The sequence below is a fragment of the Oncorhynchus mykiss genome, chromosome 4 (assembly GCF_013265735.2).
Source record: "Oncorhynchus mykiss isolate Arlee chromosome 4, USDA_OmykA_1.1, whole genome shotgun sequence".
Taxonomy (NCBI): Eukaryota; Metazoa; Chordata; class Actinopteri; order Salmoniformes; family Salmonidae; genus Oncorhynchus; species Oncorhynchus mykiss.
The window spans coordinates 7686067-7700526 of NC_048568.1; the positions used below are offsets into that span (position 1 = coordinate 7686067).

A 14460-nucleotide genomic window follows, 5' to 3' on the forward strand; every position below is an offset into this window, starting at 1 on the left:
GAGGGATAGGTTGTTTTTCTGGCACTACCAGGCCAGGTCTCTGACCTCCTCCCTATAGACTGTCTTGTCGTTGTCTGTGATCAGGCACTGTTGTGTCGTCTGCAAATTTAATGATGATGTTGGAGTCATGCCTGGCCATGCAGTCGTAGGTGAACAGGGAGTACAGGAGGGGACTGAGCACACACCCCTGTGGAGGTCCAGTGTTGAGAATCAGCATGGCAGATGTGTTGCTACCTACCCTCACCACCTGGGGGCGGCCCGTCAGGAAGTCCAGGATCCAGTTGTTGAGGGAGGTGTTTAGTCTCAGGATCTTTAGCTTAGTGATGAGCTTTGAGGGTACCATGGTGTTGAACGCTGAGCTGTAGTCAATGAATAGCATTGTCACATAAGTGTTTTTTTTTGTCCAGGTGGGAAAGGGCAGTGTGGAGTGCAATAGTCTGTTTGGGCGGTATGCAAATTGGAGTGGGTCTAGGGTTTCTGGAAGAATGGTGTTGATGTGAGCCATTACCAACCTTTCAAACCACTTCATGGCTACGGGTCTGTAGTCATTTAGGCAGGTTGCCTTTGTGTTCTAGGGCACAGGGACTATGGTGGTCTGCTTGAAACATGCTGGTATTACAGACTCAATCAGGGACATGTTAAAAATGTCAGTGAAAACACCTGCCAGTTAGTCAGCACATGCCCGGAGCGCAAGTCCTGGTAATCAGTCTGGCCCCGCAGCCTTGTGTATCTTGACCTGTTTAAAGGTCTTACTCACGTTGGCTATGGAGTGCATGATCACACAGTCGTCCGGAACAGCTGATGCTCTCATGCATGCCTCAGTGTTGCTTGCCTCAAAGCGACATTGAAGTGATTTAGCTCATCTGGTAGGCTCGTGTCACTGGGCAGCTTGCGAATGTGCTTCTCTTTGTAGTCTGTAGTAGTTTACAAGCCCTGCCACATAAGACGAGTGTCAGAGCCGGTGTAGTATGATTCAATCTTAGCCCTGTATTGACGCTTTGCCTGTTTGATGGTTCGTTGCAGGGCATAGCAGGATTTCTTGTAAGCTTCCGGGTTAGAGTCCCGCACCTTGAAAGCGGCAGCTCTTCCCTTTAGATCAGTGCGAATGTTGCCTGTAATCCATGGCTTCTGGTAGGGGTATGTACGTACAGTCACTGTGAGGATGACGTCCTTGATGCACTTATTGATAAAGCCAGTGACTGATGTGGTGTACTCCTCAATGCTATCGGAAGAATCCCGGAACATGTTCAGGTCTGTGATAGCAAAACAGTCCTGTAGTTTAGCATCTGCTTTATCTGACCACTTTTTTATAGACCAAGTCACTGGTGCTTCCTGCTTTCATTTTTGCTTGTAAGCAGGAATCAGGAGAATATAGTTGTGGTCGGATTTACCAAATGGAGGGCGAGGGAGAGCATTGTACGCGTCTCTGTGTGTGGAGTACAGGTGATCTAGAATGTTTTTCCCTCTGGTTGCACATTTAACATGTTGATAGAAATTTGGTAGAACTGATTTAAGTTTCCCTGCATTAAAGTCTCTGGCCACTAGGAGCGCCGCCTCTGGGTGAGCTTATTTCCTTATACAGCTGACTGAGTGCGGTCTTAGTGCCAGCATCTGTCTGTGGTGGTAAATAAACAGCCATGAAAAGTATAGCTGAAAACTCTCTAGGCAAGTAGTGTGGCCTGCAATTCATCACAATATACTCGACTTCAGGCGAGCAAATCTAGAGAATTCCTTAGATTTCGAGCACCAGCTGTTGTTTACAAATATACACAGACCCCCCTCCCCCCCCCCCCTCGTCTTACTGGAGTGTGCTATTCTATCTTGCCGGTGCAGCGTATATCCCGCTAGCTGAATATCCATGTCGTCATTCAGCCACGATTCCGTGAAATATAGGATATTACAGTTTTTGATGTCCCGTTGGTAGGATATTCGTGATCGTACCTCATCTAATTTATTGTCCAATGATTGCACATTGGCAAGTAGTATTGACAGTAACAGCAGCTTTCCCAGTCGCCTTCTCCGGGTCCTGACCAGGCACCCGGCTCTTTGTCCTCTGTACCTGCGTCGCTTTCTCTTGCAAATAACGGGGATCTCGGCCCTGTGGGGTGTTTGGAGAATGTCTTGTGCGTCGTCCTTGTTGTAGAAAAAATCTTTGTCAAATCCGAGGTGAGTGATTGCTGTCCTGATATCCAGAAGCTCTGTTTTGCTGTAAGCTACGGTTGCAGAAACATTATGTACAAAATAAGTTACAAATAAAGCGAAAACCCCCCACATTTTTGCACAATTGGTTGGGCGCCCGTTAAACTACTGCCATTTCTTCCGGTGCCATTTTTAGGTTTGTAGGCCTCCTTGCTCGCACACGCTTTTTCAGTTCTACCCACACATTTTCTATAGGATTGAGGTCAGGGCTTTGTGATGGCCACTCCAATACCTTGACTTTGTTGTCCTTAAGCCATTTTGCCACCACTTTGGAAGTATGCTTAGGGTCGTTGTTCATTTGGAAGACCCATTTGCGACCAAGTTTTAACTTCCTGACTGATGTCTTGAGATGTTGCTTCAATATATCCACATAATTTTCCTGCCTCATGATGCCATCTATTTTGTGAAATGCACCAGTCTCTCCTGTGGCAAAGCACAACCACAACATGATGCTGCCACCCCCGTGCTTCACGGTTGGGATAGTGTTCTTCGGCTTGCAAGCCTCCCTCTTTTTCCTCCAAACATAACGATGGTTATTACAGCCAAACAGTTCTATTTTTGTTTCATCAGACCAGAGGATATTTCTCCAAAAAGTACAATCTTTGTCCCCATGTGCAGTTGCTAACCATAGTCTGGCTTTTTTATGGCGGTTTTGGAGCAGTGGCTTCTTCCTTGCTGAGCAGCCTTTCAGATTATGTCGATATAGGACTTGTTTTACTGTGGATATGGATACTTTTGTACCTGTTTCCTCCAGTATCTTCACAAGGTCCATTGCTGTTGTTCTGGGATTGATTTCCACTTTTCGGACCAAAGTACATTCATCTATTGGACACAGAACGCGTCTCCTTCCTGAGCGGTATGGCGGCTGCATGGTCCCATGGTATTTATACTTGCGTACTATTGTTTGTTCAGATGAACGTGGTAACTTCAGGCGTTTGTAAATTGCTCCCAAGGATGAACCAGACTTGTGGAGGTCTACAATTTGTTTTCTGAGGTATTGGCTGATTTATTTAGATTTTCCAATGATGTCAAGCAAAGAGACACTGAGTTTGAAGGGAGGCCTTGAAATACATCCACAGGTACACCTCCAATTGACTCAAATGATGTCAATTAGCCTATCAGAAGCTTCTAAAGCCACAACATCCTTTTCTGGAATTGTCCAAGCTGTTTAATGGCACAGTCAACTTAGTGTATGTAAACTTCTGACCCACTGGAATTGTGATACAGTGAATTATAAATGAAATAATCTGTCTGTAAACAATTGTTGGAAAAATTACTTGTGTCATGTACAAAATAGGTGTCCTAACCGACTTGCCAAAACTATAGTTTGTTAACAAGAAATTTGTGGAGTGGTTGAAAAATGATTTCTAGACAATGTATTGTAGTTTTACAATTATTGTGTAATATATCCTGACAGTTCTCTTGATAGAACCATCCCATAACCATCCCCATTTTAGAAACAAAAACTGTCTATCTTATCTCCCTAGTTTAAACCAATAACGTACACAACACAATAGAAGTGGCAAGAATTGTGTCATTATTGTCTTAAACCACTAAGCTGACCACTAGCAGACCACCTTCACATTTAGTAGGCTTACCAGTGCTTCCAGTCGTTTCTATGTAGTTGGGGTGTAATGGAAAGCAGTCTCCCAGTCATCCTGTTTGCTCTGTCTTTATCTGTGTGCTCTGTCCTTTGAGCTCATTTCCTCTTATTGTGCTGTAATACTATTTCCAGTATTGTTTTTTTCTGTTTTATTTCTCCTCTTGCTTTTGATAGCTTTCCACACCACCTAACCGCTTCCTGCATCAGGGGTAGTTGGTCTTGTCCTGAATTGTGTTGCCATTTATCCTAAACAAGGCTGAAGTGAAAACATGCATGATGTGGGTGAGCTGCTGCCAGCAGTAAGCTATAATTGCATTACATAAGTTGATTGCTTTGTGACCCTGAGGAATACGAGACACATAGGTCAGGGTTGAAATATTTTTGGCGGGGATCTCTATATTGACCTTAAATTCCTGACTTTGGAGTTAATTCTTGCTATGATGACCCACTATGAAACTGTCCCTATCAATTATGGGACAGATAGTTATACACAAAAGTAAAATAATGAGGTTTTCCCATGTGCATTTACAGTTTACATCCCCAGCAGAGGCCAACCATATGGAATTCAACTGGCACTAGGTTATACATTATGATCATATCTTTATTTAAAAACAATAGAAATAACTGTGACACAAACTTGAAGACATAAAAACATATTGCACTATTGGGGTCTTTTTGATTTGATTTGATATTGCACTATTGGGGTCTTTTTGAAACTCCATATACAGTATGTGAAATAATTGCATTCATTCTTTACACCGTGCTGCAGACCCTGTCATCTTAATGCAATGTCAACAATTTACAACAAAAAAAAACCCCACTGGAGGCAGGATGGACAGCCTTTTGGATCAGTTTGAGAGCAGCTTGGCCCCCCAAAAATGTAGTCTAAGGCTTACAATTCAAAACAATCATGTAGGCTCCAACACTTTGAGTAAGTAGAATCTTGGCTTGAAAACTGGACAATAACCTCTTTCACATGAATAATGCAATGTGACCATATAAGGGGATAAAGCCTAAAACTCGAGGTTGTACGTTGCTTTTCCCTTCCCTTTTGAACACCGCTTTCAGCTATAGGCCTATATTTCCCTCCACAGATTCCATAAATTGCCAAACACACTGGTTGCATATCAACAAGCCTTGGCCCCCGACACTCAAGTAGGCTACTTGGAACAAGATCCTCAAAGACTACAGCATAATTTCAGGGTAGCATCTTGAATATTTGACAAACGTATTTCTTCAGTAAATTATAATCACAGTGTCCGTTGTACTTGTATTTGATTATATATTCGAGTCAAATAAGGTAAATTGGTCAGAATAGATCCAGATGATGATCCATAATCGGATTATCATTTATTTTGAACATTATGCTACTGGCTCGCAAGAAAGTCTTTAATGAGAGGCACGCAGAGTTGTTTTTATTTTTTACTTTTCAAGCACAAGGACAACAGGTCTTGATGGTGTTGGCAGCCGTGGGCCTATTTTATCGCTTACGTCAGCCGTTTATTCAATCACAACAACAGACAGCAGTTCACACAACCGTTGGAGGGTTTTGATCTCTTCTGTAAAGCTGCACGTGTCGCAGTGTCGAACACCTCCCGAATACCATCCTTTGTTTTAGCAGAACACTCCAAATAGTCATATGCACTAATGCGCACGGCCATGGCGCGCCCGTCCTCTGTTTTCACGGGTTCCTGTTTCATTCTGGACAGCTCGGTCCTAACAATCTCGTCGTTGCGCAAGTCTCTCTTGTTGGCGACTAAAATAATTGGCACGTTGGGACAAAAGTGCTTAACCTCTGGAACCCATTTCTCGGGGATGTTTTCGAGGGAGTCCGGGCTGTCCACGGAAAAGCACATCAGGATGACATCGGTGTCCGGATAGGACAGCGGGCGAAGGCGGTCGTAGTCCTCCTGTCCAGCCGTGTCCCATAGTGCTAGTTGGACTTGCTTGGTGTCCACTTCAATGTCCGCCACATAGTTATCAAATACAGTTGGCACATAGACCTCAGGAAACTCGTCTTTGCTGAATACAATCAGCAAGCAGGTTTTCCCACACGCGCCGTCACCGACGACGACCAGCTTTTTTCGTATCTCTGCCATTTGTTGCTTTTGACACTGATAGACCACTTTCCCTTGACTCTAGCTTTTAAACAAATATGACATTCGAAAATAATTATGTATCAGCTGTCTTTGTGTTAGCTAGCTACGAATTCTGACTATGAGTCTTGTTAAACTTCCCTGAAGGTATGCTAGCGCGTTTAGCCGCTCGATTCTATAATTCGCAAATATGTATCCCTGTCTAACCACTGAAGCGCTGGCTTTATAAAGAGCACGGCGCTTTCCTAATATAGCAATCCAATCGTATCTACCGAGGTGATATCATCATTTCGAAAAAAGGAGGTGATTGGATCCCAGTCCTGCTTTGTCGGTAGGGGAGGGTAGTGTACCACGAGGATCATGTCTCGCCCAGATACCAACCTGGGATCAACTAAATAAAATTTGATTTGATTTGATTTGAACTAATTTGGCAATGTCTTTGGCTTATTTCCTACATTTTTTTCAATAAATGTTTCCTCATTCACAATCACATAACTTAATGTATGAATAGTCATTTGACATAGGCCTATATGCCACTATCCATATGACAAACACATAAGGCCTATACTAATGTAGAGCCAGCTCCAGGCCTACAAAAAAACATGTTTATATTTCAATAAATTGTGGGTCGCAGCTGGCCATCAAATAACAAGATAACAATTCCCAATGCGATGTTTTTTCCAGGACCTACGCACGGGCAGGCCTATGTACCCCATGAAACAACTTGCCTTCTCTCCACATGAAACAAAGATGATGAAATATTGCAAAATTGCTCAAACCAATAGGACTATTTGAAATTAGCTCATGTAGAGTAATGTTTCATACTGCGCGTGCCATGATGTGTTCCCATTCACAATAATCATGTTGTCGTTCCAAAATGCCTAGCATATACATCATATTGTTGCGATTTAAGTACAATTGATTGAGATAGGAGCATATGAAGTTGAGTCTTAATTGGTTTTTGCTACACCTATGGAATTAGTCGTATTGATTAAACATCATGAACAATATTGATCAGCATTATTGAAATTTTACACTGGACTGACTCCCTAGTAGACTTTAATTGATACAGAGAAATCATGCATACTACATGTAAATAATTGAGAAATTATGAGTGGGTAATTTCATAGTCTATTTTATTATATAGTCTATTTTATTATAATCGCAAATATTGGCTCGTTTGACATGTTAGTGCGCAGGTCTAATGTACAACATGCATATAGACTGCAGGGAGGGCACTAGCGTGATAGTCAAACTCCTTCATTGCACGTTCAATCGTAGCTAATCATTAAAACACCGATCTCCACGGAAACAAAACAATATACATTTCAACCACTGACATTTTGTACAAACATCGCTCTTCACTCTAAAAGACAGCGCGTGAGTATCTAAGTTTATATAATGCGATGTATTACGCATTCTCACTATTTTAAGTGTGGATTATTGCCTTGGTCGTTGAGTATATCCCCTTTTGTTTAGCGGGTAAGGCCCCTCTGGAACTTGGAGGGGGGCCATGTTGTTAGTGTAGCTAGTTACCCAGCAATGGTGTTTTGTTAATACAGCTCACCAAGCGGCATTTGTATGTTTCACTCGGTTATCAAGGTTTGCTTACTGTTCAACGGCGTGTGCACAACGAAGAGTTGTGCCTTCATTGTATGCACTTATTAAACTGCACTAGTAATTTTACAGCGCTGATTTTATCAAACTGAAAAGGTAAGGGGCCTCCCTTACTCTGCCTAGCTAGCTAGGCTAGTAGCTAACAAACAAATTAAACGTTGACGCTAGATTTGTAAGTGAACTGGTAACGTTAGCTAGTTAACTTGGCTTCTGTCTACTGTTATTGTAACGAACAAATGTGATAGCCAGGTAGCTAGGCATTATAGCAAATGATCTAGTTATCTAAGTAGTTCACGAAGGGTTGTTTTGCTAGTCTGAACCAATGACTGGTCTGAACTATGAAGCCAGTTGTCATGAACAGGGAAATCGTGGACGTAGCTAGCTACTGTAGTTAACTGTTTTTCTGACGTCAGTTTCATGCTAAACTAACCGAGTCTGCAAGCTATACAGTAGACATAGTTTGTAGAGTTGGTTTAGCTAGCTAGTTAAAGTAGCCAGCTAGGTACATAACTACTCGTGGTATTCAACATTTTCGTGAAAGCAATAACCACACACCAACATTAACGTTCGCTAGCTAGTAATCTAGAGACTCTATGCGCCGAATTACCAGCTAACGTTCGCTAGCTAGCGAATGTTATCAATTTCGCGTAAAACGTGTTTGAATGACGTTACTACTAGCTAACGGTAGGTAGTTAAACTAACGTTAACGAACCATGTACAATATGTGGCTAACGTTAGCTAGCTACTAACTAGGTACACCGGCTTTCTACACTAATACAGTGTGTAATATTTATTTAGCAAAACACACACCCGACAACGGCGACTTGAACACTCCAGCCAGACATTCATTGTTCGAAGGCTACGCTAACAAGTTAGCTAGCTAAGTAAGCTAGCAACGGTAGGCTAGCTTGCTATCCATCTATCTAACATTGTTTTGCTAGCTATATCCATAACGTTACATTGGTTTCTGTCTGTGATGTAGGTAGTGTATGTTCACGATTGATGTTAGTTAGTTAACTTTAGCTGTTTGGCTAAGAAGGCCAAAGCGCATATTACACGGACTTTAGGGACACTTCCGCAGCGTAATGGAGTTAGCTAGCTAACTTTTCATAGCTAATTTAGCTTAAAATACGTTAATGTTAGCAGTGTAATAAATACATTGTCTAGATAGCCAGGTAGCTAAATCAAACAAGGGGCATGTAACGTCCCCAGAGAAGATTATGTTGCTGTTGCTAGCTAGAGACGATGCTCATTTATGACGCTGACAGTGCTTCTGCTGCAGTTCTGCAGACATTTCAGCTAACTTATTAAACAAATAAAATAACGAAAACTGTCTTAACGTTAGGGACCAAAAAAAGTATATATCGATATTTATTTTACTAGCTACAGTTGATACGTGTATGTTTGGTTGGTTCAATAAGCTTACATTCAATATCAGAAACCTCAACCTAATGTTTGACAAGTGCTATCCATAACCAATGTAAAGCAACCCTCTGACATGTTCTATTATTTCCCCCTTCCATAGGCTTCCCCGTGGAATGAGCATTCCATGCAGCATCCTAAGTATGAATGACGTGGCCTGGCAGGAGACACGGGGTGGGATGCTGCACACAAACGGTGCCCCTGAAGCTGGGGGCATCAGAGTTCATGGAGGGGGTTCCCTGGCAGCTGTAGGGGGAGCAGGGCAGGGTCCCGGGGGGCCACACCCTCTGCAGGGCATGGATAGGGGCCCCAACCCCACCCCAGGCACCCCACAGCCTCCACTGAGTGGGCGCTCTCAGGACGATGCCACAGTTGGCTACTTCTTCCAGAGGCAACCTGGTGAGCAGTTGGGAGGTTGCACCCCTAGCAAGCACCGTTGGCCTACAGGAGATGGCAACCACATTGACCAGGTATGAATATTTTGCCAGGGCCAAACTGCTTTCTGTTTGAAAAAGGTACAGTATTTGAATGAAGCAAACCTTAGACGTTTTAGAAACTACTTTACCACCGCAGAGACCTTATGCCGTTTCAGCCCCAAGCATGACAGAAATTTCACCGGTCATGCTTGTCTACAGGTTAATTTGCATAAATTAGTGCAATTAAGTTGGCACGTGTGCATCTTCGTTACTTTATCCTGTGTCTTATTTATCACACATGCACAGCGTTTAGAGCCTAGTTTGAGCAGAATAATATCACCTGTCAGACAGCGAGAGCTGCTGCGTGAGTGGAACGTGCTCTTAGAAACCCAGTCATTGCGCTGCAAATTGTAAATGCAATCGTGTGTTAACACTTGATGGCCACGGCTTTCTAATGCTACTATTTTTTTATTTCTCAACTCCTAATTGAAGCCCGTGCTCCATTCGAGTGCCTAGGCAATGAATACGGTAGGTAGGCTACCAGCGTGTCACCAACCACCTTGCAATTGGAGTATGCATTGTTTGAAACCTGGATGTTTTTTATTTCATATTGTGAGGCATGTCTTACCTTGCTCCAAAGTAGATGAGGCGAAATCCCATGACAGAAACATGGAGTCAATTATTTTATAAAGACTCCCTCATTTGCCATTGAAACCAGCATTTATCTCCTGTTCTATTGGTTTTCATATCAACTTTCTTTCGTTGTCCGGAAGCCAAAGGCACAATTCTAGTTATTCTTTTTGTTGCATCTTTAGATTCCCCCTCTAATTTTAATCTCACATGGAACTGTTTGCATCAGGTGTGCTATTTACAGTGCCTTCAAAGTATTCACACCCTTGACTTTTTCCACATTTTGTTAAAGCCTGAATTTAAAATTGTTTCAATTGTCAAATTAAAAATGTGTATTTAGACCCCCCCCCCCCCAAAAAAAATGAAAAGGTTCAATGTCTTGTCAATAAGTATTCAACCCTTTTTTGTTATGGCAAGCCTAAATAATTTCAGGAGAGTAAATTTGCTTCACAAGTGGAATGGACTCAATCTGTGCAATAATGGTGTTTAACATTACTTTATTTAATGGCTACCTCATCTCTGTACCCCTGACATACAACAATCTGTAAGGACCCTCAGTCGAGCAGTACAGTTCAAAAACAGATTCAACCACAAAGACCAGGGAGGTTTTCCAATGCCTTGCAAAGAATGGCATCTGTTGGTAGGTTGATAAACAAGCAGACTTTGAATATCCCTTTGAGCATGGTGAAGTTAATAATTACAATTTGGAGGGTGTATCAATACACCTAGTCACTACAGAGATCCATGCGTGCTACCTAACTCAGTTGCCGGAGAGGAAGGAAACCACTCAGGGATTTTGCTATGAGGCTCATGGTGACTTTAAAACAGTATAATTGCTATGGTAGGAGAAGAAAAATGAGGATGGGTCAACAACGTTGTAGTTACTCCACAATACTTACCTATTTGACAGAGTGAAAAGAAGGAAGCCTGTCTAAAGTACAAATCTTCCAAAAGATTCATCCTGTTTGCAACAAGGCATTAAAGTAATAATGCAAAAAAAAAAGTGGCAAAGCAATTAATTAACCTCTCTGGGATATGTGGGATGCTAGTGTCCCACCTGGCCAAAAGCCAGGGAAATGTAGAGGGACAAATTAAAATAAATTACTATAAAAATCAAACTTTCGTTAAATCACACATGCAAGATAGCAAATTAAAGCTACACTTGTTGTGAATCCAGCCAACATGTCAGATTTTGAAGCTTTTCGGCAAAAGCAAACAATGCTATTATCTGAGGATAGCACCTCGGTAAACAAAGAGAAACCATATTTCAACCCTGCAGGCGTGACGCAAAACACAGAAATAAAAATATAAATCATGCCTTAGATTTGACGAGCTTCTTTTGTTGGCACTCCAATATGTCCCATAAACATCACAAATGGTCCTTTTGTTCGATTAATTCCGTCGATATATGTTCATTTATTTGGCGCGTTTGATCCAGAAAAACACCGGTTCCAACTTGCTCAACGTGACTACAAAATATCTCGAAAGTTACCTGTAAACTTTGCCAAAACACAACTTTAGGTGCTTTTTTGTACGTAAATAATCAATAAAATTGAAGACTGGATGATCTGTGTTCAATACAGGAAGAAAACAGCCTGAAGCATGCCTTCTGGTCACGTGCCTCTATCTAACAGTACACTTCAAGTGACCCTCGTTCAAGATGGCCGTACTTCTTCATTACACAAAGGAATGACCTCAACCAATTTCTAAAGACTGTTGACATCCAGTGTAAGCGATAGGACCTGCAAGAAGGTCCCTTGGAAATCTTGATTCCCAATGAAAATCCATTGAAAAGAGTGACACCCCCCCAAAAAAATCTGAATGGTTTGTCCTTGGGGTGTATCTGCTAAATAAGTTCTGTTATACTCACATACATGATTCAAACAGTTTTAGAAACTTCAGAGTGTTTTCTATCCAAATCTACTAATAATATGCATATCTTATCTTCTGGGGATGAGAAGCAGGCAGTTGAATTTGGGCATGCATTTCATCCGGATATGAAAATACTGTCACCAAGAAGTTAACCTTTTGTCCTGAATACAAAGTGTTATTTTTGAGGCAAATCCAATACAACCACGCTCTACATTTCCAAGCATAGTGGTGGATGCATCATGTTATGGGTATGCTTGTAATCGTTAAGGACTGGAGAGTTTTTCAGGAACAAAAAGGAAACTGAATGGAGCTACGCACAGGCAAAATCCTAGAGAAAAGCCTGCTTCAGTCTGCTTTCCACCAGGCATTGGGAAATTAATTCACATTTCAGCGGGACAATAACCTAAAACACAAGGCCACATCTACACTGGAGTTGCTTACCAAGAAAAAAGGAAAGGAAATGTTCCTGAGTGGCCTAGTTGCAGTTTTGACTTAAGTCTGCTTGGAAATCTATGGAAATACTTAAATGGTTGTCTAGCAATGATCAACAACCTATTTGACAGAGCTTGAAGAATTTTGAAAATAATCATGTGCAAATATTGTACAATCAGGTGTGCAAAGCATTTAGACTTACCCAGAAAGACTCACAGCCGTAATCACTGCCAAAGGTGATTCTAACACACACTACAAGTCAAAAGTTTGGACACCTACTAATTCAAGGGGTTTTCTTTATTTTTACTATTTTCTGCATTGTCAAATAATAGTGACGCCATCAAAAACTATGAAATAACACATGGAATCATACAGTAACCCAAAAAGTGTTAAACAAATCAAAACATATTTGAGATTCTTCAAAGTAGCCACCCTTTGCCTTGATGTTTCTTTCTTTCTCAGTTGTTGTGACATGGTATGGGTGGTATACAAAATATAGCCCTATTTGGTAAATGACCAAGACCATATTATGGCAAGAACAGCTCAAATAAGCAAAGAGAAACAACAGTCCTTTACTTTCAGACATGGTCAGTCAATCCGGAAAATGTCAAGAACTTTGAAAGTTTCTTCAAGTGTGCAGTCGCAAAAACCATTGAGCGCTATGATGACACTGGCTCTCATGAGGACCGCCACAGGAAAAGAAGACCCAGAGTTACCTCTCCTGTAGAGGATAAGTTCATTAGTTACCATCCTCAGAAATTGCAGGCCAAATAAATGCTTCAGAGTTCAAGTAACACACATCTCGACATCAACGGGTCAGAGGAGACTTTGTGAATCTGGCCTTCATGGTCAAATTGCTGCAAAGAAACCACTAGAGGACAATAATAAGAAACTTGCTTGGGCCAAGAAACGCAAGCAATGGACATTAAACCGGTGGAAATCTGTCCTTTGGTTTGAGTCCAATTTTTTTCATTTTGGTTCCAACCGCCCTGTCTTTGATGCAGAGTAGGTGAACGGATGATCTCTGCATATGTGTTTCTCACCGTGAAACATGGAGGAGGTGTGGGGGTGCTTTGCTGGTGACACTGTCTGTGATTTATTTAGAATTCAAGGCACATTTAACCAGCATGGCTAACACAGCATTCTGCAGCGATACGCCATCCCACCTGGTTTACGCTTAGTAGGACTTTCATTTGTTTTTCAACAGGACAATGACCCAACAGACCTCCAGGCTGTGTAAGGGCTATTTCACCAAGAAGGAGAGTAACGGAGTGCTGCATCATATGACCTGGCCTCCACAATCACCCGACTTTCACCCATTTTGAGATGGTTTCAGATGAGTTAGACCACAGAGTGAAGGAAAAGCAGCGAACAGGTGCTCAGCATATGTGGGAACTCCTTCAAGACTGTTGGAAATGCCTTCCAGGTGAAGCTGGTTGAGACGATGTGTGTGCAATGCTGTCATCAAGGCAAAGGGTGTCTACTTTGAAGAATCTCAATTACAAAATATAGTTAAAATAAAGATACCGTTGAATGAGTAGAAAGAAGTGTCTGAACTTTTGACTGGTGCTGCAGTATATAAACTCAGGGGTGTGAATACTTATGTAAATGAGATTTGTTTAATTTTCAGTAGAGTTGCAAACATTTCTAAACAGGTTTTCACTTTGTTATTGTGTGTGTAGAGGGGAGATCGACTTGAATCAATTTTGATTTCGGTCTGTAACACGTGGAATAAGTCAAGGGGAATGATTACCTTCTGAAGGCACTGTATAGAAAAGTATTTTCCTGCAAATTGCATTGGCAAATGTTTGAAATTATCTTTTTACATTTGTTGCTTCATTACAGTAGTTGTATGTTCCATAATAAATCCTTTTGGCTGTGAGATGATTGGCTTTCCACTGCATGTTTCAATTAACCTCTGAAAATGTATGTATGCATAGTGTTTTCAATTGGTCACATTATTTTACCCTTTGCTAAAAATGACCTGTTACCGGTTAACAGGGTTAGGTTAGTCAGCAGAAAAATTGACTGAAATTTGCATCCTAGTTAAAATCTTTTTCAAATTTGAGTGCAAGTTTTTTTTAAAGTTTAGGTTCCATTCCCAGGAAACACCCAGCTTGTACACAACAGACTTGGGTTTGTGTGTAAAGGGGGGGGGGGGGTCTCAGTCAGT

The 14460-nt window shown here is 41.6% G+C and overlaps 2 protein-coding genes across 15 annotated transcripts in view; one reads left to right on the plus strand and one right to left on the minus strand.

Moving 5' to 3' along the window:
* Nucleotides 1-4378: 4378 nt before the first annotated feature.
* LOC110522013 (rho-related GTP-binding protein RhoB) lies at nucleotides 4379-6175 on the minus strand. The gene has a single exon (XM_021600072.2). It carries the CDS (start codon nucleotides 5899-5901, stop codon nucleotides 5311-5313), a length of 591 nt encoding a protein of 196 aa, XP_021455747.1. The 5' UTR covers nucleotides 5902-6175; the 3' UTR covers nucleotides 4379-5310.
* Nucleotides 6176-7085: 910 nt separating this feature from the next.
* The window catches only part of LOC110522005 (pumilio homolog 2), a 54257-nt gene continuing 46882 nt past the window's right edge, over nucleotides 7086-14460 (plus strand). For 5 of the 14 annotated variants that reach the window (XM_021600048.2, XM_021600056.2, XM_021600054.2 and 2 more), the window contains exons 1-2: nucleotides 7089-7278; nucleotides 9041-9407. In XM_021600048.2, coding sequence (XP_021455723.2) covers nucleotides 9054-9407 — 354 coding nt within the window. In that variant the 5' untranslated portion in view covers nucleotides 7089-7278; nucleotides 9041-9053. Of the gene's footprint in view, nucleotides 7279-7319; nucleotides 7612-7941; nucleotides 8200-9040; nucleotides 9408-14460 lie in introns of those variants that run through there. The other 9 variants (XM_021600059.2, XM_021600063.2, XM_021600061.2 and 6 more) reach the window with 5 other exon arrangements.